General features: G+C 35.1%; 2 protein-coding genes across 2 annotated transcripts; one reads left to right on the forward strand and one right to left on the reverse strand.

Annotated features, from left to right (window-relative positions):
* The first annotated feature begins 8,559 nt into the window (after positions 1–8,559).
* On the forward strand, positions 8,560–10,130 carry LOC120177142 (60S ribosomal protein L14-2-like). The gene is made up of 5 exons (XM_039183369.1): positions 8,560–8,606; positions 8,736–8,837; positions 9,006–9,135; positions 9,225–9,337; positions 9,925–10,130. Exons 1-5 carry the CDS (start codon positions 8,604–8,606, stop codon positions 9,979–9,981), a joined length of 405 nt encoding a protein of 134 aa, XP_039039300.1. The 5' UTR covers positions 8,560–8,603; the 3' UTR covers positions 9,982–10,130.
* A 175-nt stretch (positions 10,131–10,305) lies between these two features.
* Positions 10,306–17,537, reverse strand: LOC120177173 (casein kinase 1-like protein 9). Its single transcript, XM_039183395.1, has 14 exons — positions 17,442–17,537; positions 17,303–17,343; positions 16,531–16,600; positions 16,019–16,167; positions 15,839–15,934; positions 15,555–15,625; positions 15,398–15,459; positions 15,231–15,294; positions 15,013–15,097; positions 14,445–14,571; positions 14,287–14,360; positions 14,146–14,209; positions 13,835–13,968; positions 10,306–10,806 (listed from the first exon to the last, which is right to left on the reverse strand). The coding sequence occupies exons 1-14, from the start codon at positions 17,515–17,517 to the stop codon at positions 10,543–10,545; spliced, it is 1,377 nt and encodes a 458-aa protein (XP_039039326.1). The 5' UTR covers positions 17,518–17,537; the 3' UTR covers positions 10,306–10,542.
* Between the last annotated feature and the right edge of the window lie 6,245 nt (positions 17,538–23,782).

Raw genomic sequence — 23,782 nt, forward strand, 5'->3', positions numbered from 1 at the left:
GTAATTTTTTATTTGTTGTATTTATTTTATTTTTACATTTACAATTGTATTTATTTCCATATTATTTCCGTATTTAGTGATACTGTATTTGAGTAATGTCAAGAACATGTATTTGTAGAACGGGCGTGGAAAATATCACTTGATCGAAGTGGTACAATCTGATACGACGTTCGAACGAAATGATACTTGAAATAAATCTATTTTATTTTATTAATTAAATATTTTTACGTGAATGATTCAATGTGTTCTGATTAATTTATTTTATTTCATAAAAATGTCAATATTCATTTTTTATTATTATTTGATTTGTGTTGTTATATATTCGAAGATAGAATCTTCTTTTACGGATAAGAGTAGTCGATTTAGCTTTCCCAATGGAGTATTTCTAATTTCAAGATTTCTTTTCGAGTTAAAGAATTTTTCCTAAATAATTAATTCGAAGCAAATTAATCAATGTTTGATAAATGGATCATATTTTAATTTTATATTCGATTATTAATTTTCACCATTTACGACAATGTGTAAGCGATTCAGTACCAATTTTGGGCGTTGTGGGTGTGCTAATCCTTTCCCACGTGTAACCGAATCCCGAAACCATTTTAATCGAATCTTTGGTGATGCAAACCAAATTTTGTCTAAAAAATGATTTTTCTTAAAATTATTTTTAAAAGACGTTTTTAGGTATTCGACCTACCTAACTCAAAGGTCGATGTTGACTCTATCCAATTTATTCTAAATCAATTCAAAATCGACCAATTTTTCAAAATTAAAATCATAATTATTTTTTAAAATAATATTTAATTGTCTTTCAAAAAAATGGTTATTACACATTGCATACAATGATATTGTATTCAAGGTAGACTTAACGAGAGTTACTTGATCAACAAAGGACAAAGACTTCATTTTTAAACTCGCAAGTCGATCTTGAATTCTTTGTACAATGTAATTATAAGTGCCACACATGACTCGTTTATGGAGAAGTGGAACACCTCAAAACTTTCTAAGATCCTTAACTTATGTTGTTGAATAATCGGGTAAAGAAAGAACATAAGAATTTTAACGAGGTTCAGCAATGTGCCCCTCAGGAAACATTCAATATGGGTTGGGTTACCTTACTTCTTTAACAACTCGAAACATTCAACAAGTCCAAGCAATGCATGAACTTGTCTATTGTAACTGGCTTGGTGAACATGTCAGCGGCATTCTCATCAGTATGTACCTTCTGAAACAAAATTTCTCCAGATGCAACCAACTCTCTGATATTGTGAAACCTTACATCAATATGCTTAGTTCTAGCATGATATACCTGATTCTTAGCCAAGTGAATAGTACTTTGATTGTCATAAAGCAACTGAACTCCACCTTGCTGAACACCCAACTCCTTCACTAAACTAGTAAGCCATGAAGCTTCTTTTGCAGCTTCAGCCGCTGCCATGTATTCAGCTTCAGTTATAGATATTGCCACAACAGATTGAACAGTAGACTTCCAACAAATAGGCCCTCCACCAAGAGTAAAGACATACCCTGTCGTAGATCTTCTATTATCCAAATGACCCGCATAGTCTGAATCCACATATCCTATAACCAAAAGATTATCTCGCTGACTACCAAAAAAATTCCATGTCCCACAATACCCTTTAAGTACCTAAAGATCCACTTAACTGATTCTCAATGTTGCTTACCAGGTTTAGATATGTACTTACAAACTTGACAAACAACATGAGCTAAATCAGGACGAGTACATACCATTGCATACATCAAGCAACCAACAACATTAGAATACGAAACCTTTACCATATCTTCAGCTTCCTTATCTGTCTTAGGGCACTGTTCTGGTGAGAGCTTAAAATGTTTCGCCAATGGAGTGCTCACTGGTTTTGTGCTGCTCATCACAAACCTTTCTAGCATTTTCTCAACATAACCTCGTTGAGAGAGCCACAGTTTCCTTGAGTCTTTGTCCCTGCAAATTTCCATTCCAAGAATTTTCTTTGCAGCACCTAAATCTTTCATATCAAATTTCTTACTCAATAAAGTTTTCAAACCGATAACATTATCCATGTTCTTCGCACCAATTAACATATCATCAACATACAGTAACATAAAAATAAAAGAACTGTCATCAAGGCTCTTAAAATAGACACAACAATCATACTCACATCGCTTGTAGCCAATCTTAATCATATAGGAGTCAAATCGTTTGTACCATTGTCTCGGAGACTATTTCAACCCGTACAAAGATTTCTTCAATCTGCAAACTAAATGATGTTTCCAAGTTGAGTGAAACCTTCAGGGTGCTGCATGTAAATCTGCTCCTCTAAATCACCATGCAAAAAAGCAGTTTTCACATCCATCTTCTCTAAATGCAAATCCCAACTAGCCACCAATGCAAGTACTTCTCGGATTGAAGTGTGCCTGACTACATGAGAAAAAAATTTCATCATAATTAACTCATTCCTACTGTGAAAAACCCTTTGCTACCAAACGAGCCTTAAACTTCTCCCCCTCTTTTTCTGTTACTGTTGCTTTCTTCTTAGACACTCATTTGCAACCAATCGGCTTCTTACCCTCAGGAAGGCGAATAAACTCCCATATGCGATTGTGATTCAAAGACTCCATCTCCTCAACCATGGCAGTCATCCACTTGTCGTTTTTCTGACTAGTAACAACATCATGAAAAGTAATCGGATCGTCACTGCTAACAGTAAGTGCAAAAGAGACCAAGTCTTCAAAACCCAATCTGTTTGGAGGCTTTATATTCGTCCGTCTCACCTTGTCTCTGACGAGACTATAATCCTGCAAATCAACCGTAACGGAACCACCAGAAGTTGGTTGAGAAGTTTCTGTTTTCTCAACTGGAAACTGCTCGAAATCCACCATTGTCGTGTTTTTCTTCTGTTGCAACATGGGCTGTTAATAAAAAAACATCATCTCTACTGATCACAATTTTCTTCGTAATTGGATCCCATAACTTGAATCCTTTGACACCTGTCTTGTAACCCAGAAAAATGCACTCCTTTGATTTTGCATCAAGTTTGGATCTCTCATCAGCAGGTACATGCAAATAAGCAGGACAATCAAAAATCCGTAAGTGATCAAAAGTAACATCGTGACAAGTCCATACCTCTTCTGCACTTTCCCAACCAATGATGCCCTTGGCGATCTATTGATAAGATAACATGCCATGTTAACATCCTCAGCCCAGAAGTGTTTGGGAAACCCTGCATTCAACCGTAAACATCTGGCTCTTTCATTCAATGACCTGTTCATTTGTTCTGCAACACCATTCTGTTGTGGTATCTTGCGCACTGTAAAAATGTCTCTTGATCCCATGCTCCTTACAGAAGTTTAGAAACTGTGAATCTGTGTACTCCGTACCATTTTCAGACCACAAACACTTGATTTTTTATCTTGTTTGGTTTTCCACCTCAACTTTCCACAACTCGAACTTCTCAAAAACGTCAGACTTTTGTTTCAAAAAATACACCCAAACTTTCCGTGAAAAAATCGTCAATAAAAGTAACATAATACCTAGATCCACCCAAAGACGATGTCGTGGAAGGCCCCCATACATCAGAATGCACATAATCAAGAATCCCTTCAGTTGTGTGCTTCCCAGTCTTGAAACGAACTTTAGTCTGTTTACCAAGAACACACTACTTGCAAAAATCGAGCTTACAACTTTTAACACCATGCAACAGATTTCTTTTATGTAATTAATTCATACCACGTTCACTAAGATGAGCAAGACACATATGCCACAGTTTGGTAGTATCATCACATGACTCAACAGAATGAACTCCACCTACAAAGGTACTCCCTAACAATCTATAAATATTCTCTGCAGTCATCTTTTCTTTCATCACAATCAAAGCTCTTTTAACAATCCGAATGGTTTCCCTATCCTCATCAGCCTTAGGGATAAAACCATTCTTGTGCAAAGTGCCCAAAGAAATCAAATTCTTCTTCAAATCTGGGATATGCCGAACACCACACAACGTCTGAACAGAACCATCATACCTCTGAATTCTAACATCACCAATACCAACAATATTGCAACATCGATCATCACCCAAATAAACAGAACCAGAATTAACCGACCTGTATGTCGAAAACCATTCCCTATTTGGCGTGATGTGATAAGAACATCCAGAATCAAGAATCCAAACATCAGAATTGTCATCCTCGACCACATTCACATACTTGGATGAGTCATCACGCTTCTCATCAGTCTTTTTTTTCAACTTCGGACAGTCTCGCTACATATGTCCCGCCTCCTTGCACTTGTAACAATGAATTGTCTTCTTATCCCTAGATTTGGATCTAAAATTCCGCTTCCCAGACCCTGCCTTCTCTGGCTTCCATCCACAGTCTCGATTACCCTTGACATATAAGCTATCAGCTTGAGAGTTTTCCCCTGCATTCTGCTTCCGCTGGTTGTGAGCCAACAAGGCTGCAGTAATCTCCTCAACTTTAATAGTATCTTTCCTATATGTAAGGGTAGTCACCATGTGTTCGTAAGAGGGAGGCAACGAACACAACAGAATCATCACTTTGCATTCATTCTCAATTTTCACATCAAGCCGAACCAAAATAGAAATGATTTGATTGAAGACATTCACGTGTTGCGCCAAATCATAAATGATTTGATTGAAGACATTCACATGTTGCGCCAAATCATGATCATCATGCATCTTCAACCTATACAGCCGTTGCTTTAGATACAGTTTAGTCGTTAAGGATTTGGACATAAACTGACTTTTTAACTTCTTCCAAATTTCATTTGGAGACGACAGATGCATGACGTGATACATGACCTCATCCGCCAAACATAATCGTATGGTTCCTGTTACTCGCTGTTGTAATTCTTCCTAATCTTCCTCCTCCATCGATACCGGCTTTGTAGGTCACAAAGCCTTCAGGATCCCTTGCTGTGCCAACAGATCCTTCACCCTTGTTTTCCATAATCCGAAGTTACACTGACCATTGAATTTCGCAACTTCGAATTAGGCTCCTGACATCTTGTACCAATTGTTGAATAATCGAGTAAAGAAAACGGAAAGAACACAAGAATTTTAACGAGGTTCAGCAATGTGTTTATGTCCTTGGTGCCCTAGGCGGCGTTAGAATTTTTTTTTCAATATCTCACAGGTTTTTGTTACATCTCATTTTATAACAAATAAAACTCTGGTACATATTTACAAAAATAACCATGTACGTGAATTCAAAACCACCACTAATCTCACTATAAAGATGTTGGTCCATATTTCTAAAGAAAAAAATATTAGTTTTGCCATGGCTAACCCGATGTCCAGAGCTATAACAGAAATCTTAGATTACATGTTGAATCGCATCCAACTGCGTCATAGAAACTTCAACAAGAAGAATTAAATCATCAAAAAAAAGTGATATAAAGATGACCCCCACGAGAGAGTGATCAAAATCAAATTACCTTCTGTAACTTTCTTGTGAACAACCTAGGCTAATAGCTCGATACACCAAACAAATACATAGTACGATAAAAGGTCCCCTTGATAAATTCCGCATTCACGCTTGTTTTACTTGTCACATGGACGACGTCGACGATTTGTTGCCAATATCCATGGGCTATAGAGGTCGTCCCCTACTTTGACTGAATGACCTTCGCTAGTTTTCTGACCACTTGAAAAAATATTATATTTCTTCAATGCTTCAACATCTTTTACACCACACATGTGTGTCTGTACACGCCACATGCATCGAAAATAACATCATGGAGCCCTTCATATCCAGCTTATGAATGGAGTAATCAATGTCAATACATAAAAGTAATGGTTTATTCAAATCAACAATCACTGCTAGGTGTGCAAACTTTCCTCATTTCCTTATATCAGCGTTGTAATCGATTTTGATTACCTTTTCTAGTTCAGTCACTAAAAGACGAGACATAAACTTGGTATAAACCAATAAGGTAACCTAGGCAAAATTACCCAAACAATGACCAGAGAGAGATGGTTATTTACAGTGGAGAAATTCTGGTTTCATTGCTGAACACTAAGATAGCTACCAAAAAACATCCAAAGACCCTCGGTTAGAATTTTAGTGTCAAAGGGAACAAGATAGTAGCCATTCTCTAAATTCACCGACTGAATCTGATCATGCGATTGTCATAATTGGTTAATCTTATTTTATAAAGCTCGGTAATAAATAGTGTTGGGATTTATGATGCTTTATCGATCAATCAAAATTGTTGCCAAGAACAGGTGAATTAGCATTTTTAAAATTTCTGGGAATTAAGGAAAAAGAATATGAAAATTGGCTCAATGATTTATAATGGTTCAACTGTCTTAATGAAGTCTACATCCACTACCTTAGCTCATCACTAATGATTTCTATTAAATTCACTAATTTGTTCTTTCTTTTTATAGGCTCAAGAGTAACCTTTACAAATTCGATTGATTTAGCCCAATAAAGATAACTAGATTTTTTATTTAGCCCATTAAGACAAGTCAAAATTTATTTTGGGATCTACAGTAATTTCTACAGTGTTATTGGAACTTGTCAAGCCTATGTTATGAGTTTCAATAAAAATTTATTTTTTTATTCGAACTCGTCATGTCGAGGTGACGAGTTCGAATAAAATATAATTTGTTTTTATTAAAATCTATCACATCGTGGTAAAAAGTTAAAATAAAAAAATATTTTTATTGAAACTCGTCACCTCGACGTGACGAGTTTCATGTCAATATAGAAAAGACCATAGATTCCAAAATAAATATCGACTTGCCCTAATGGACTAAATAAAAAACTCATATACCTTACTAGGCTAATTTTGCCTACAAATTCCCTATCTTTTACAATGGCTAAGAAAGAACCAAAAACCCTTTTACACAAAGATAAAGAAATGTAAACAATAAAACCTCCAAAAGGTAGGTGTTTACAAATTAAGCTCACAAAAACATTGTATGTACAAGAGAAAATGAAAAATAAGATTGAAAGAGTTTTTCTTTTGATATAGATTGCTTGGATAGATGTTGTAACCTTTTTATAGAGTTCTCAGCTTGTTTTTATATGTTGTAATGTGTTTGTAGACGTTTCTAGTCATTAAGGACTTAATTGCTGCAAAATAAAATTGTCTAGATCAGATAATATTGGTATTCTGACTTCAAGTATCGATATTGCACTAATAAAAACTAATCGTTTTTTGATCGTTGGTATCGGTACTGAGTTTATGGTATCGATACTCCTTTGAGTATCGGTATCAAAAACACCTATTGAAATCTAAACACATTTAAAATAAATAATTAATATTGATACTAGGGATGGCAACGGGTCGGGTATTGGTCCCCCCGTCCCCGTCCCCGTTTAAAAAACCGGTACCCGTCCCCATTTAAAAAACCGCGAAGATTTAAACGGGGATCCCCGTCGGGTAATCGGGGAAAACCGCGGGGAAACGGGTATCCCCGTTTAGCATAAACGGTTATTTAAACGGGTATTGGGCCGGGTATTGGGTCAGGTATTGGGTCGGTATTGGGCCGGGAATCGGGCCGGGTATATATATATATATTTAAATTAAATATATATTTTTTATTTAAATTAAATTTATTAATATTATATATATATATATAAATAATTATTTTTAATATTTATCGGGTCGGGTATCGGGGCGGATAATCAGGGCGGGTAATCGGGTAATCGGGGCGGGGATTACCGTCCCGTCCCCGTCCCCGTCCGTCCCCATTTAAAATAAATGGATTTTCCCGTCCCAGTTTATCATCTCCGAACCCGACCCGTTTAATTCGATTTTCGATTTTCCCCGTCGAATTCGAATTTTTTTGCCATCCCTAATCGATACTACCTTATGAGTATTGACGGAATCGATATATCGATCGAAGAATCTGACCATTCCAGGGGAGGGGCCACGGAGATACCCGTCGACAAGGGCTCTGGATGAGTGAAAACACTCATGTAAAACCTTGACATACGAGGGCAAAAGATCTTCCTCAAAGTTCGGAGCAAAATATAAACTCTCTTTAATATAGAATATTTTTATCTAAGCATTTTATCTTTGGACAAGATTAATCGGTCACTATTATTTTTTAAAGATCGAACCAATTAGCCCAATAAAAATCTATATTTTCCAAATAAAATTAAATAAATGGTAAATTATGCATTTAATACCTAAACTATTAGTTTTAGTCTATTTTAATACTTAAACTTCCATTTAAAAAAATCATATTTAAGATTTAATTTTATTTCATTTTAGTACTCACCGTTAAAAACTTAATACGTTTAGTACCTAAACTATAATTGTTTTGTCTTTTTTAGTATATAAACTTTCAATTTTTTTAAAAACTTAAAGTTAAGTTTTTTTACGCGATACTAAAATGAAACAAAAACTAAACATTAGTATAGTTTTAAAATTTTTGAAAGTTTAGATACTAAATAGACTAAAACTGATAGTTTAGATACTAAATGTGTAATTTACCCTAAAATAAAACAAGTGGCCAATAGCGATTCGAAGAAAAATCAAACTTTTAAACCCTAAAATAAGGTATATTTAATGATTTTGGTCGCCTTCAGAAACCATAACTTCAACAAGACCTTCTATCCCAAGCTCTCAAAAAATGGTAAGCTTCTAAAAGAAACAAAACCCACTGTTTTTTTTACAGCTCCCAAGCAACAACGATAAACATATTACATTTTATGTTCTTGTTTTATAATTACATTCAAATATTTGTTTTTCATTTATGGTGTAGCCGTTCAAGAGGTACGTGGAGATCGGGAGAGTGGCTCTGGTTAACTACGGAAAGGACTATGGGAAGCTCGTTGTCATTGTCGATGTCGTTGATCAAAACAGGGTTCGCCATCAAATTTTACCTTTCCATTTTATCGGTTATTCGGTTTTTCCTTTTTTTCCAGTACATTGCAATTTTTAGCTAAAATTTAGATGTGATACGAATGCTTTGCTGAAAATGATTACCATTGTGGCTGAATAAGTTGTTATAGTAGCTTTTAATGTGATGTAGGCTCTTGTTGATGCACCCGATATGGTGAGAAGCCAAATGAACTTTAAGAGACTAACTCTCGCCGATATCAAGATTGATATTAATAGGGTTCCTAAGAAGAAGACCTTGATTGATGCTATGGAGAAAGCTGGTTGGTGTTAAATTTCTAAACTTTGAAAAGAAAAAGGGTCGCTTTTTTATTCACTCTTGTTGCTTGAAACTTGGTTTATAATGGTGCAGATGTGAAGAACAAGTGGGAGAACAGTTCATGGGGCAGGAAGCTGATCGTGCAGAAAAGACGGACATCTCTTAATGATTTTGATAGGTTCAAGCTCATGTTGGCAAAGATTAAGGTAACCACATTTTCATATTTTTCTTTTATATCACATCATTTCTATGCTATGCTTTCCTGGTGTTTCTGCATTTTCAGTTTTGGGTGGTCTTTAATGTATTAAAGATTGGCATAATGCTTGGTATTCTCTTTCCTATCCCCATGGTACATTTCCACAACTATTCCATTCTATGTTTATTAAGCTAATTGAGTAGCTACCAATAACCATGGAACAATAAACTGTTAATGACATTGTAATCATTGATTTCGGAATATAGTTTTCAAGTGTTTTTCTTGGCATTGATCTCCGGATAAGTTTAATGTCATGAAAAGTCCATTTTTACTCCTTACTTTAATGATTTAAAGAAGTTTGGGTCTTGAATGAAGGGAGTTTTGAACTTTCGGAACCTTTTTGGTGCAATCAATACATATCTTCAGCTTTCCAAGCCCTTCGGTTAACCTAACTCCATATATGTTGTAGCACTCGGATATATCGGCTTGATTGTAAACTTTTGTTTTCAATTTTTGAATCTCTTCTGTAATATAAATTGTAGCCTGATTATAAGATTTCCCGATCCTAACATGTATGTACTGTGTTTTGTATTGCAGAAAGCCGGAATGGTTAGGCAGGAGCTGGCTAAGCTTAAAAAGGAGACAGCGGCTTAAAGCTTTCTTCCATTTAGCCCTCCATTGTTATACATTTCAGTTCTTTATTCAGTTTGAGATCTTCCAAACCTAGCAAGACTTGAATTTTTTTGGCATAGTTGTTATTCAATACTTTTGCTATCAAACACAAATAGCTGAAATTGTTTGTTGATTTTTGAGTTGACTCGTTTTCACAAGTTTTTATTCTCCCCCCTTCTTTTATATAATGCCCTAAGCTAACAGTAGATAAAAGAAACAAAAAGCTGTTGGATGCTTTCTTTCTACAAGTATCAACTTGTCCAATGTTTGGTAGCACTACAATATTTAAAAAGTTCAAACGCTCTAGTTTTTCATTGCAGTAATTCAACTCAAATATGAGCTGTCTTCAATGCTTTCTTAAACACTTACAATGGCCACATTCTTGAGGGGAGGGGGTGAATGATGTAAAAATGTTTGGCAACATGATGAGGGAAATGGCATGAACAGTAGCAATTGCATTGGATCCTGAGTGATATCCCTTATACACAGTTGAGCTAGCAAGTTTGTTAAAACAATGGCCAACAGTTGATATACCACTCTCCATCATTTCCTAATTGAGAGAAGTTCAAAACTCCGAAGATGATGATCCTCACGGGTTCCTCTACCAGAGGCTGCACGACTAGATGGTTTGACCTCAAAGGCATGTTGGATTTTTTGTGTGGTTGACAAGCGACCGTCATCATTTGTTGATAGTTGGTTTTGTGGAATGTCATTGGGTTTGCCGGATGAACTAGGCATGTTTGTTGCTACAGCTCTTCTTGAAGTGCTACCATATCGAGAACTGCTTCTTTTACCTGAATCAGGGTGCTGGGAATTGCAAGCCAACAAACAATCAGAACGTGGAAGATTAGCCAAAAGCAAAACATAAAAGAGATGAACAGAATTAAAAGAAAAATCCAAATAGACAGAACTTATGTCTTAGTACCAGGCCACCTAAAATGTATCAAAAACAAAATTAAGCTAACGAATAAATGAGGGATCAGTGTTCAGTACATGCCTATTGACCACACAGCAGATCAGCAGTGCTATTTCAAATGTGCATTTGATACTACTCTAAAAATATCCTAATTCTAATCCAGAGTTTGAGATGAAAGCCAACACGTTTGCAACTTAGCATGGCTATTATATGAAATAAAGTAGAAACATGAGGATATGAAGTCGTGAACTTGAAATAAAAAACAGGAGGGAGATTAAAAGTGAGTTTAGAGCTTTGTCGCAATACTGCTAGAAAGGAAATTGGTGGCTAATAAGCTTTACAGCTAGTAAGAATTATTCTCGGACAAGGTTCACACAAGATTGAAGTCCACAAAAATTTTGAATTTTCACGAGCCCGTTTTGAATCTTTTCTCTCCTCCGTCAAACACCCATTGTCCTCCATCGTCGTCCGCCACCCGCCGCCTCCGTCAGCTGTCCGCCGCCTTACTCCGACCTACTTTTGACGCGTTTTTTCCTGGGGAGGTTCGTCGGCTAATGGTGTTTTCGGATCTGGTCTGAGATTTGCGAAAATCACTGCCATTTGACGCAAATCTTCACAGCTTCCTCTGTTATCTACCGTCGCATCCCGCCGTCAGCGTTCGACACTGTCTCACCTTCGAACTCGTCTTCTCTCCGTGACCAGAACCCGCGTTTCCTTGCGTAAAGAATCGTTGCTTTTTGCTCTGTAAGTTTCGATCTATCCATGGCACCTCAACCACCGTCCCAACCCAGGCGACATCGAAGGTCTGCTGCAACAGACGTGGTGGATGCTCCAAGGTCTGCTGCATCAGATGCGGTGGATGCATCCTCTGCAGGTCATGTTCGCTCCTCCTTCAACGACTAGGATTTCATCTCTCCCTCTTGAAGCCAAGGATTTAGAAGCGAGAGTGAAGGAACTCAATCTCTTGTGGCTGATTTGAAGAAGCGAGAACAGGAACTTAAATGCTGGAGGATACAATATCACGAGGTAGGCAGTTCAAAACCGCTGGACTCGTCGCTGCAAACACTTCATCTTTTTCTGGTAAGGAAAAAACGTTCAAGGAGAATGAAAAGGAGAACGCAAAGATTCGGAAACGATACAGACGAGTTTTCACCAGACGTTTGCTGGCTGGTTTGAGGCAGTTCGGTAATTTCCCTATTCCCCAGAATGCTGCTATGAATGATGTTTTAGCTGCCTTGGCTCGTGAAGCTGGTTGGACAGTTGAGCCCGACGGTACTACTTTCAGAAAAGATTCTATGTCCCAAAATCAGCAAGTTTGGAACGTATATAGAGAGGTCAGGTGACAGTCCACATTACCCAATCCTCTGAAGCAGTGCTCTGATAAAGCAACATTGGATTGTCAGCCACCTGTTAAAAAAGATGACATTGGTCTCTTCTTCTCAAGGAGGAAATCATAGGGTCGGGAAGTTTTCATAGTTCAGGCAGTACCAACTCTTCCTAACACCGATATTGATCAAGATGGAACCAAGGAGCACTATGAAAGGTTTCTCTAATGAAGATTTTCTCGAAGTAGCGAGAAGGAGTAGAAGTGGTTTCATAATTGGTCGAAAGAAGGTCAACCAAGTTTCGGGAATGGGTTCAAAAATGGTTGTTACACGATTTTTATCGAAAATCTTCCAGAGAGATACATTGGAAGAGACTTCGGTCTATTTTTTGCACTTACGGAAAGTTATTGATGCCTTCATTCCAAAAAAAGAAAACTCGCAAGGGGTTCGTTTGGGTTTATTCGCTTTGCAACAATTAAAGAAGCCAAGATAGCGATTTCAAAGATGAATGGAATCATATTTTGGAAGCAAAGTTAGAGTCTCTTTGGCTAAGACAGACCCCGACAATCTACTGGAGAAAGTCATCGACTGTTGTTTGCCGTAAGTCTGGGCTGGAAGATTTCGGGGATTAAATTCTCTGAAGTTGAGGGCGTTGTGGACGAGGATAAGCTACATGTGCTGAGTAACTGTTGTGGGGTGGTGCAGAACTTCATTAAAATTGGTAATCTTGCTAACCAAATTCAAGCCAAAGGACTTGCTGCTTCACGCTTATGAGGGCGATTCGTTGAGAATCGTGAAGGATGACTATCTAGAGACTCTTACAGAATGGTTTTCCAGAGTGGAAAACTTGGTCCGAGAGCCTAGTGGTGAATTGTCGTCGCGTGTTAGTTTGCGAAGGTATTCCTTTTCACGCTTGGAATTGGGATACTTTCAAAAGCATTGCAACAAAGTGGGGCAAATTATTATCAATCGACAAAAGTTGCGAGTTTCCATCATCTTTTGATCGGGCTAAAATCCAAATACTCACAAAAGATCAAGTGAGAATTGATGAGTTGTTGGAATTGAAGGTCGGTGATAATTTATTCAAGATTATGGTGCATGAAGTTGATCCATCCTTCAAACCTAACTCTTGGGTCCCCGAAGATTGCGATATCTCATTAGAACTTGATCCTCCAATTGATACTTAATTGTTTGGCATATGTTTTCAGAGGCGTTTTTTTTTCAAGTTTTTGGTTGTAATGTTGGTTTGTTTTGCATTAGGTGTTGTTAGATTTGGTTAATAGGACAGCCAATTTAGAGGTTGTTGTCTTACCTAATGAAGGAATTGGCTGGTCTAGTGGTGCTATTTATGGGTGGTTTTAGGTTGTTTTTGTTCATCGGTTCTGTTATAGGTGTTTGTAAAGTTGTATCTTTTTGTAATCTCTTATGTGCAATAAAATCCTTAGGCACTCTTTTCCTCCTTCCGTTGATTAAGGAGCTATACTACTAGCTCCAACAATCAAGAAGGGAGTTTTTAACGAGGCCTGAAATTCTTATCAAAAAAAAAAGATTGAAGTCCACAAAGGAAAATATTTGACAGAAAAGTATAGCTTACCACATGCTTGGACAAAGTTACATTCTCGGCAGTTTTGTTTCTAGAACGATCACGACGAGGACTAGTACAAGAAACATTTCTTTTGGAAAAAGCTTCAGTTGCACCAGAGAATTTATCCCGAACCTCTCTTCCCACTGAATGTTGATGTCGGGGGGATGACCCATAAGGGAGATCAAAAACAGAAAGCAAAGAGGTTATTATTAGTATACCACAATACTCGGCAAAAGCAACAAAAGACTTCTGAAAGACGCAAAACAAAACTTTTCCTCATCGAACATTTAAATTCGAAAAATAAGGTTTGATTATAGTACCTAAGATTCTTTCTGGGTTTTCAATGGATGGTCCTGCAGCTAAACCTGCCCTTCCACTGGAATGCTGAGAAACAGATGGGAAAAGCCATAAATATTCCAAGGTGGAAGAAACCAAGAGCCTAGAAGTTTATAAATACTTACTCTGCTTCGGGAACTACTGCCAATCTGGGGGTACTTCAACACAGTCCAGTCAAAGACATAGTCAAACTGATAAACTGCAACAATGTGAATTTCAGAACCAAGAAAAAAAATTATACCAACTAATAATTATTAAGGAAGCCAATATCATAATAACAAACCTTCTCTTATAAACAAATCACGGAAAAGCCTCTTCAAATATGAATAATCTGGTTTATCTTCAAACCGCAAAGATCGACAATATTGAAAATAAGAAACAAATTCAGATGGATATGACTTGCAGAGAACCTGCTGAATACACATATGCCATTGTTACTAAGCAAGAAAACACGTATAATAACCATATAATGGATTAACACTAAATTTTGGGATTAAAAACCAAACCTTTGTCAAACCATACAACAGACTTCCATATGCCAGTTAAGCTAAATTAAATCACTATAACAAACATCATTGAACCAAATAGGGAGGATTTTATCCTTTCAAAAACATTTGTGGAAATAACAATTATGGCCCAAAATTCAAATTGCTTTAAAACGTTTATATTATTTATCAGACATTCCACAAAAAGGGAAAAAAAAGAGAATACAAAGATCAGGCCAGGTCTATATAGGTGATGATGAGGTCTTACACAAGCACAAGCAATCCAATTCCAGATATCAGTGAAATTAGTAAATAAAATTTCTTAAAGGAAACAAATTAGTCATTGGATGGCATAAGTCATAATACCTCAATAGGAGTTGATACTTTCTTTTCACTAATCTTATCATATTTTTGCTTTTTTGTGCCAGCTCTTAGCCCCTGCCATGGAAGGCTGAAGAAAGAAATAGTTCCAATTGAATAAGAATCAACATGGAACAAACTAAGAATGAAGATTCGGTAAAAGTAACAACATTATTAAAAAAAAGAACATTTAAGATGATCATGTCAAGACTTTATACACCAACCTTCCTCTTAGAAAATACATAAGCACATAACCAAGGGATTCCAAATCATCTCTTCGGCTTTGCTCTGTCAGTAACATTGAAGAATGTAATTTAATAAAAGAAAGAAGAAAACTAGCATCCATAATATATTGTTTACTGTTACTAGTTGGAAATTGGAAATGACTCACCAATTCCAAGGTGAGTGTTCACACTGGCATAACGAGCTGTGCCTGTGAGGTTCTTGTTTTCTCTGCAGCAAAGAACTTGATGAGCTGCTTTCTCTATAAAATCTTGAGATCTTCAGGTCTCAATTTCTATATTAAGAATCAACAGAGAAATAATCACCTGTATGGGATATGCTTATGAGTCTGAAGATCCCTATACTTCTTTGCAAGGCCATAATCAATGATAAATACCTGTAGAAGTGAAATTAAAAAAGAAAAATGATATCAGAATGTTTCAAACTTTTGCTGTGAAATGAAGTCCTATTACAAGCAATGGTATAAATGATAATATTTTTAGCATAACTAGAAATTAAAAAATAAAGGTGATTGTGCTAGCAATCTAATCAGTATGCACATGTTTTGTTTGCCAATGTAACCTATAAGAAAACACAAAATAACTAGTACCTGATTTGCCTTGCGTCCAAGGCCCACCAAGAAGTTGTCAGGCTTTATATCACGGTGAAGAAAACCCCTCGAATGCATATATTCTACTCTATTAATCTGGAGGGGAAAAGGTTAAAAGGGGGAAATTAAATAATAAAAAACCTCAAAACTTATTCTTTACCACAAAAAAGTCATATTTACCAATTGATCAGCAAGCATCAACACTGTTTTCAACGATAGTTTCCTACTGCAGTAGTTGAACAAATCTTCCAAACTGGGTCCAAGAAGGTCAATTACCATGACATTGTAATCTGCCTCAACTCCAAACCACTTAAGGTGGGGAATACCCGCTGTACCAAGGTGAATAAAAACCAAGTTATTTAACAAAAACATGAACAAAGTTTAAGAGACTGAGTTGATAGTGCATGATAATGAAAGAAGACTCGCTCTGGCCTTTCAAAACCAGCTGCTACCAAGACCTAGACCAATACTAAATTGACTGAAGACTGATTTAAATGTAATAGGAGAAGGAAATTAATGGATTCCATCACATCAGAGATTGAATGTTTTCCTCGCAGGTTGTTTTCTCGAATGGTGGTAGTGCAGTTGAAAAGGCTAACCGACAGAAGACTACAGTCCAATTATGATGTGGTACCAAATCATTTTTCCGCGCACACACACAGAGGGAGAGCAAGGCAGAGACAGAGACTTACTTCCTCCTTGAAGAAGCATATACAATTTTGACTCGTAATGAAGCTGTGGATGCCTGGTCTTCACAGATTCCTGAAATTAGAAGAGCGGGGGGTGGGGTGTCAAGGTCATCCCTTTCAAAATCACACCTAAATCATGCATTCTCACATGAAAATGACAATACCATATATGATTTCACAGAGGGTAGTGTAGGTTGGAATTTGGAACAAAATTGATAAATTGTCTACCAAAATTACATTTAAGCAATGATAATTTTAAACACCTTCGCTATCATAAGCAGTCTTCATTTCCTCATCCCTACAAAAACACTCTTATTCTTCAAAATGGAAATTAAATTAACATAGCTGGATATGGAAAACAAGTTTCTTCTCTTAACACAAATTAAGAATAGCATTTGCAAACTTACTTCTATTTTATGAGAGAGAAAAAATCTATTTCTTATCATGTTATTACTCAATGTCCATACTCCATAATATAATGTAATTAAAGTCCAAAGGTTAACAACAGAACAAAAAAAATGAAGAAAAATGGATAAGCAAGAATAACTGCCAACAATGATTCTTTTCTTTTCTATTTTGGCATTTTGTTTATTTGATGCAAACGGTTGTAAATGTTGGGACTCAACACCAGTCCACCAGAAGCAAGTATATTACAAACTGAAGAATGTTTTATTTAATTCAAAGACCAAAAACTCATCATTACCAATTGGCAAACACAGCCACAAACAAAGCCAACAAAAAGACTGGAAAAAAAACTCAATGAAATATCACATACCAGTTTGACAGCAACTTCCTCTCCGGTTTGCACATTTACCCCTTCACAAACCAAAAAAAAAAAATCAGAAAAGAGAGATACGATGCAGACAAAGCAACAGGCCACATTTTCCATAAGGAGGAGGTTGGGATTATTATACCTAGATAAAGCTCTCCAAAAGAGCCACTTCCAATTTTTCTTCCAAGCTTGAACTTGCCACCAATTACACGATCCATCTTAAGCCACAAATATAAAAGCTACACCCTTTAACAATACCGAATGCTCCCCAAAAGAGATTAATCTAAGTTGTTTTTAACTCGACTTCTGTCAAATTCAGTGTTTATAGCCCCTCAAACCAGTACCCTCAAAGCTTGGGGAATTTACTAAATTGATAGAAAATCTCCAATAGATCAATTGAAGAAAAAATCCTTAATCTTGTTCAATAATCAGCAAGGGAAACAATCGTCACAATAAAAATAACAAGACGAAGAAAAATGAAATCAAATTCGAAAGATGATGCCCAGGAAAGGAAAATGGAAAGGAAGAAGCTTTTATGATATTGATTATCGGAATTCAGAAAGACCCCAGTTTCCTCAAGTATATAGCCGTCATAGCTTGATAGTAAAATCCCCCGAATTCTGCAAAGGAAACCCTAATTTGGGAAGGAGAAGAAAAGCTAGATTTACTTTAGAAGAAGAAGATGAATCAACATAAAAAACCAAACATCCATATGTAATCAAATAAAATAAGACGGCTGAAAAAAAATGGCTGAAAACAACGAATCAAATAAAATAAGAAAAAATGTTCTTTTTCTTTCTATCTTTGGGATAAAAATAAAACAAGAACAGTAAAGAAATAGTTTTGAGCAGCTGTTTGTTATGGAGGAAAGACTATTGAAAGAAGTTGAAAGGGCGAGGATGTAGGAGAAAAAGATAGGAAGGGGAAATGGTATAGGAACAGAAGCTTTATATAATGGGATTCGTTTTTTTGGGTAATTCTTCGTTTAACACCTAAACTATCAGTTTAATCCGTTTTAATACCTAAACCTTTAATATTTTTTAAAATCATACTTAAAATTTAGGTTTTCGTTTCATTTAATACCTCACCGACATCACTGTTTAGGTATTAAACGCGTTAATTTTTAACGGCATGGTACTAAAATGAAATGAAAACGTTAGGTATAATTTTGAAAAAAATATTAAATATTAAAACAGATCAAAATTGATAATTTAAGTACACATATGTAATTTACTCTTGTCTTTTTATTAATTTATTCTTATTTTTTTGTATATATTATATAAATAATCATTAAATTATGTTAAAATAATTATTTTAATCACTAAATTTACAAAAAAATATAAAATAATTATTGAATTTTTTTTATTTTACTATAAAATGACACTACATTATTAATTGTGATTAACTATTATTACATTACAATAGAATCTTTGTAAATTAATGTTCGATAAATTAATAATCTCTCTAAAATAATATTTTTTCTTAGTCCCGACTTAGGTTTAAAGTTTAAATTAATAATTTAGATAAATTAATAAGATACTAATTTTCCAGAAGAATATTATATAAATTTATGGTATCTTCAATATTATAAATTAATAACTTTATAAAATCATAAATATAATTAGGACAACGTATTTGATCTATCATGGTTGATTTTTGAACAACTTTTAGATGTGAAGTCATGAATGATTGATTTGGATTTAGATTGAATAATTAAGAATGTTTGATGTTTATATAATGGTTGATTTTTTTTACCATACATGAACTTGTATTAAGTTTTAACTAGTACTACGTACTACAAAAAACTTTATTTTTTAGGGGTATGCATTATATTTAATTAGTCACATTATACATGAAAATCATTCAATTAGTCAATACAATGTATATATTTTATTGTCATAATAACAAAATTACTCCCAACGTTGGCACAAATGGTCACATTGCCCTCAATCATTTTTTGGAGCATTTTAGTCCCCAACATTTTATTTTAGAGCAAAATGTCCATTGGTTGGATGAAAATAGTTAGTTGACTAACTATCAATGTTTCATATGAACGTGGCAAGTCCATGTGTGATTACACTTTAGCAAAAAAATATTTTTGAAGTAAACTATAATTATAATTAATTACATATACACTTATAAAAGTATATTCAGAAATAGTTTAAATTTTTTTCTAATAGTGTGACATCACACATGGACCCATCACATCAATAAGAAGCATTGATCATTCGTCAACTAACGGTTTCCATCCACCTAGGGGGTATTTTGCTCCAGAATTCTCCAAAAAAAAAAAAAGGATATGTGGCAAAGTGATCATTTGTGAAAACATTGGAGGATAATTTTGTTATTATGCCTATTTTATCCATGAAAAATGATATTGGTTCCTTGAAATAGAAAAATCTATTTAATTTAATAAAATTTTAATTTATCGATTAATTAATATCTTTTTAAATTAACAAAATTATGTGATCCCGACATTATTAATTTATAGAGATTTTACCGTAAATGAATTATACTAAATTAATAAAGATTTTGTTTTTACTTTTTAGTTATAATTATAATTTTATTTAAATGTTTTTCTAATAATTTATAAAAATATTTTAAAAAACGTAAAAATATATATAATTTATTTCTTTAAATTGTAAAAAAATATTTAAACGAGGAATTTTAGTTCTTTCACCCATCATAAAATAAGATAAAAATATTTCTTGTAAAAACCATTTTATTGATGGAAGGTTCTTGTAACACCTCAAAATTTAATTAAAAGAAAGTTGAGGACCAAATTACAAGTTTCTGAAGTTTTCAACTCAGTTTTAGGGCCTATGGGAAATTCAGGAACTTAATCTTGAAATATCCTAATTTTCTGGTCAGCAAAAAAAATGGATTAGGTGTTGTAAGGTTTTGAACCCCTATCCCTAGAGTTATGGCCACCTATGCCTGAGACATTTAGACTAGGGCACTGTTGTGTTTCTTTTTATTAAATATATGTGTTATAGGCTTAAAACCCATGATACCCCAAAATACCCAAATTCTCTCAATCCCAATCCCTAAGTGTATCGTAGATTCACCTCGTACCGGTCGTTGTCGAAGTGCACCAACCCTACCAGCGTGACTGGTGACCTCCGTGACCAAAACCCCTCGTCGTGTGGTCACGTCATTCGCCGGGAACGAACAGTTGAAAGTTCGTCGAAAACACCCCGTTGTTACTCGATTTCTCCTCAATTCCAGATGTCTAGGTTACCCATTTACCTCACCGCTACCGTAGCTGGACTCGTCGTCGCCATGCGTTCAAACCCCAACTGATGGTGTCCCCTCGTCATTGTTCTGCCGTTGTCACTCGCCCACCACCATTGGAAAATTTTGAACATTTTAAAATTCCACACTCAGTACATTGAAAAATAACATATGCACGAGACTCCTAAGGTGTCGGTTTACAAATTAGGAAAATTTTGCGTCGAATCAATTACCAGAGCCGTCGGCACATGTCGTTCCCTGCGCGTGGGCATCGTCTATCAGCCTGAGGAATATGATGACCGACTGAACTGGTCTGGACCGAGCCAAGCTAAGTTGAGCCGATCCATTGACCCAACCGTTAACCGTTGACCCAGTCGTTAGCTATTGACTGTCGTTGACCCAGTCGTTGGCCATTGACTGTTGTTGACCAGCCATTAACTTTTTTCGGGAACATCTATCCTGATGTTTTTCGACGTCATGAGTCCGTTTCGCCAAATTCAAACTCGGTAAGCTAATTTTCAGCATTTTATATTTTGATTCAAATAGTTTTCCCGAGTAAGTTCCGTTTTTAACGTAATTTATTTTGCTATGTATCTAAGACTTTGTGTGACATCGAATTCAAGTCCAAGAGCGATTGAATAAAGTGTAAATGTTGATCGATATGCCTCAAAAATGAGGTAATACTTTACTACCTTATGCATGTTTTATTGTACATGTTGGTATTACTAAGTGTATGGACGAATATGTTTAGTCTCATCTATATAATTAATTATTTCTAAACTCGATTCGAATGCGGTAAAAAGTAAGTAATTGAATAAAACTCTGATGGCTATATAAAAATTTAGAAGATTTATAAGGAACAATTCCAAGTTCCATGATTAACCAGGTAATCAGTTAACCTCATAAACCTAAAAATTTGATTACTCTTGTTAAAAATTGAAGCACCGAAAATACCTAAATGAGAAATGAATTACTGATTTAACTATTAAGTTCCTATTTTGTTCGGAAGATTATGATAAACAGTTTGTAACCTCTAAGAATGCATTAAACCTAGAATTTCTTATTTATGAGCATACACTCGAAGACTAACTTATCGAAAGTACTCTTATTGTCTGAATTGTTTGAAATGATTGAAATAAATGACAAATTTGAATTAAATGGAAAACTGGATAGAAGGAAAGGACTAAAATACCCTTGAACTATAAAATGACCAAAATACCCCTAAAGTGTGAAATGTCCCAAAATACCCCCAAGCCCTAAAATGACTTAATACCCATAAACTCTGAAATGAGTAAATCTACCTCGAATACCAGAATGATCTAAATGCCCTCATTACTTAGATTAAGAAAAGGCCTTTGCATAACTCCTAAAGATACCAGTGAAGCTTTAAATGCTATAAAGCCCTTGAGGTTTTTGGAGTATGACCTAAGTAGGTCGATCATCCCTAATACTATTATAATACAGGAAGTAAATAAATATTGCTTAAATATATGTTCAATCTCCTCATGATCCGTCCAAAAATGGTTCTGAAAGTGATCAGTTCGATTCTGCAATGCAGTCAGTTTTATGAAAGAAATATTCGTGAAGTTTCTCTACCTACATAATTGGTAAGTGTTACCTTTGCTGGGAATTGTACAGTGCGATTGGAATTGAAAAACTGTTAAAAGATTGAAATCCGGAATACTGTAAATCGCAGCATTCTTTTATTAAATTGAATTACCAAAATTTCTCAGAAATCAGATAACTAAAATGCCCTTATAAGTCTGATTGATGGAATCAATTTAGGAATGTATGAATCCTAAATAAATTTTGATGCAATAATTTCTGAATACCTTGCTGATTTATCTAAATAATATGATCTTGATAAATCACTTCCTGAATGACTGATGAAGCGTTAGCTATTAAACCCCCTTTTTATAGGGATCTCGTTTATGAAATTCAATCTGTTTGCAGAAGTTTTTTGTTTTCCCCGCTTGATAATAACTAAGTAACTCCGAAAAATAATTGGATCCTTTAGTGTGTTCCTTATATGCTATATATGTAACACCTCTAACCCGTATCCGACCCAGATCCGAGTCTGAGGTGTCACATTGACTTTTCAACATATTTTCTTTACAAATTGGTTAAAGTCTAAAACCAAAATTCGAGAAAGTGAATGATTTTCATTAACTAAAACGTTTAGTCTTACAAAACCCACTAGAGCATATTCAATACAATTCTTTTAGTACATGCCAACTTCAATAATATAACAATATAAATAGATTTTCATATATTTTTCTGATCTGAACTTCGTAAAGGAGATACTGACCTGTCTTACCCTCTTAGCTTTTCTTCTAGCTTTCCGGAACCTACGTGTGAAACATTCACACACTAAGTCGATGACTTAGTGAGGCATAAATAAATTTAAATATAATATCTCATTACTAGCTCCTACAATGCACATTTCATGCAACCATATTAAACTATAACACATATTATGGATCAGAACATCAATACAGACATATTCATATCATTTCATAATTCTTATTATTATTATTATCATGTATATCTCTTATTCACATGCTCTTGTATCTAACAATATACACATCACAAACAATTATATCATTTACCATAATTACACATAGCATCCTATCAAATGGATTTAATTATTCTCTTTAAGAATCTTATTTTCGTTCTTTATCTTTTAATCATATCTTCTTGTATCTATTCTTCTTAACCAAGTGATATAAACGTCATCAAATCACACATATCACCTCACATCATAAATATTACAAACAAACACATAATATCACACAAGGTTCTTTTCTATTATATTCTTTATTAGCCCATGTACATATGTGAGAACTATAGATATGTGAGTTTATAGAGGTTGTGCACTAATACTGTCACCACAACTCGTATAAATGCACCGAAGTGCCAAGTAGAATTGCACCGAAGTGTCGCGTATAATTGCACCGAAGTGTCGCGTAGAATTACACCGAAGTGCCACGTAGAAATGCACCGAATTGCCATATAAGATATCCCTAAGGACCACGTAGAAAATTCCTTAAGAATCATATACATATGCTAAGGACCAAATATGTGTCTCAAAAGACCTCATACATGTTCCAAAGAATAAATATATATCCCGAATGACTGCATAGACCCTCGACTCTATGCATGCCAATTATACCCATAGCTCTCATGACACATAACATGGGCATTATCTTTAATATCCTTTTACATATTCATGTAAACATATCACATATT

The sequence above is a fragment of the Hibiscus syriacus genome, unplaced genomic scaffold, assembly GCF_006381635.1.
Source record: "Hibiscus syriacus cultivar Baekdansim isolate YM2019G1 unplaced genomic scaffold, ASM638163v2 tig00112285_pilon, whole genome shotgun sequence".
Classification (NCBI taxonomy): Eukaryota; Viridiplantae; Streptophyta; class Magnoliopsida; order Malvales; family Malvaceae; genus Hibiscus; species Hibiscus syriacus.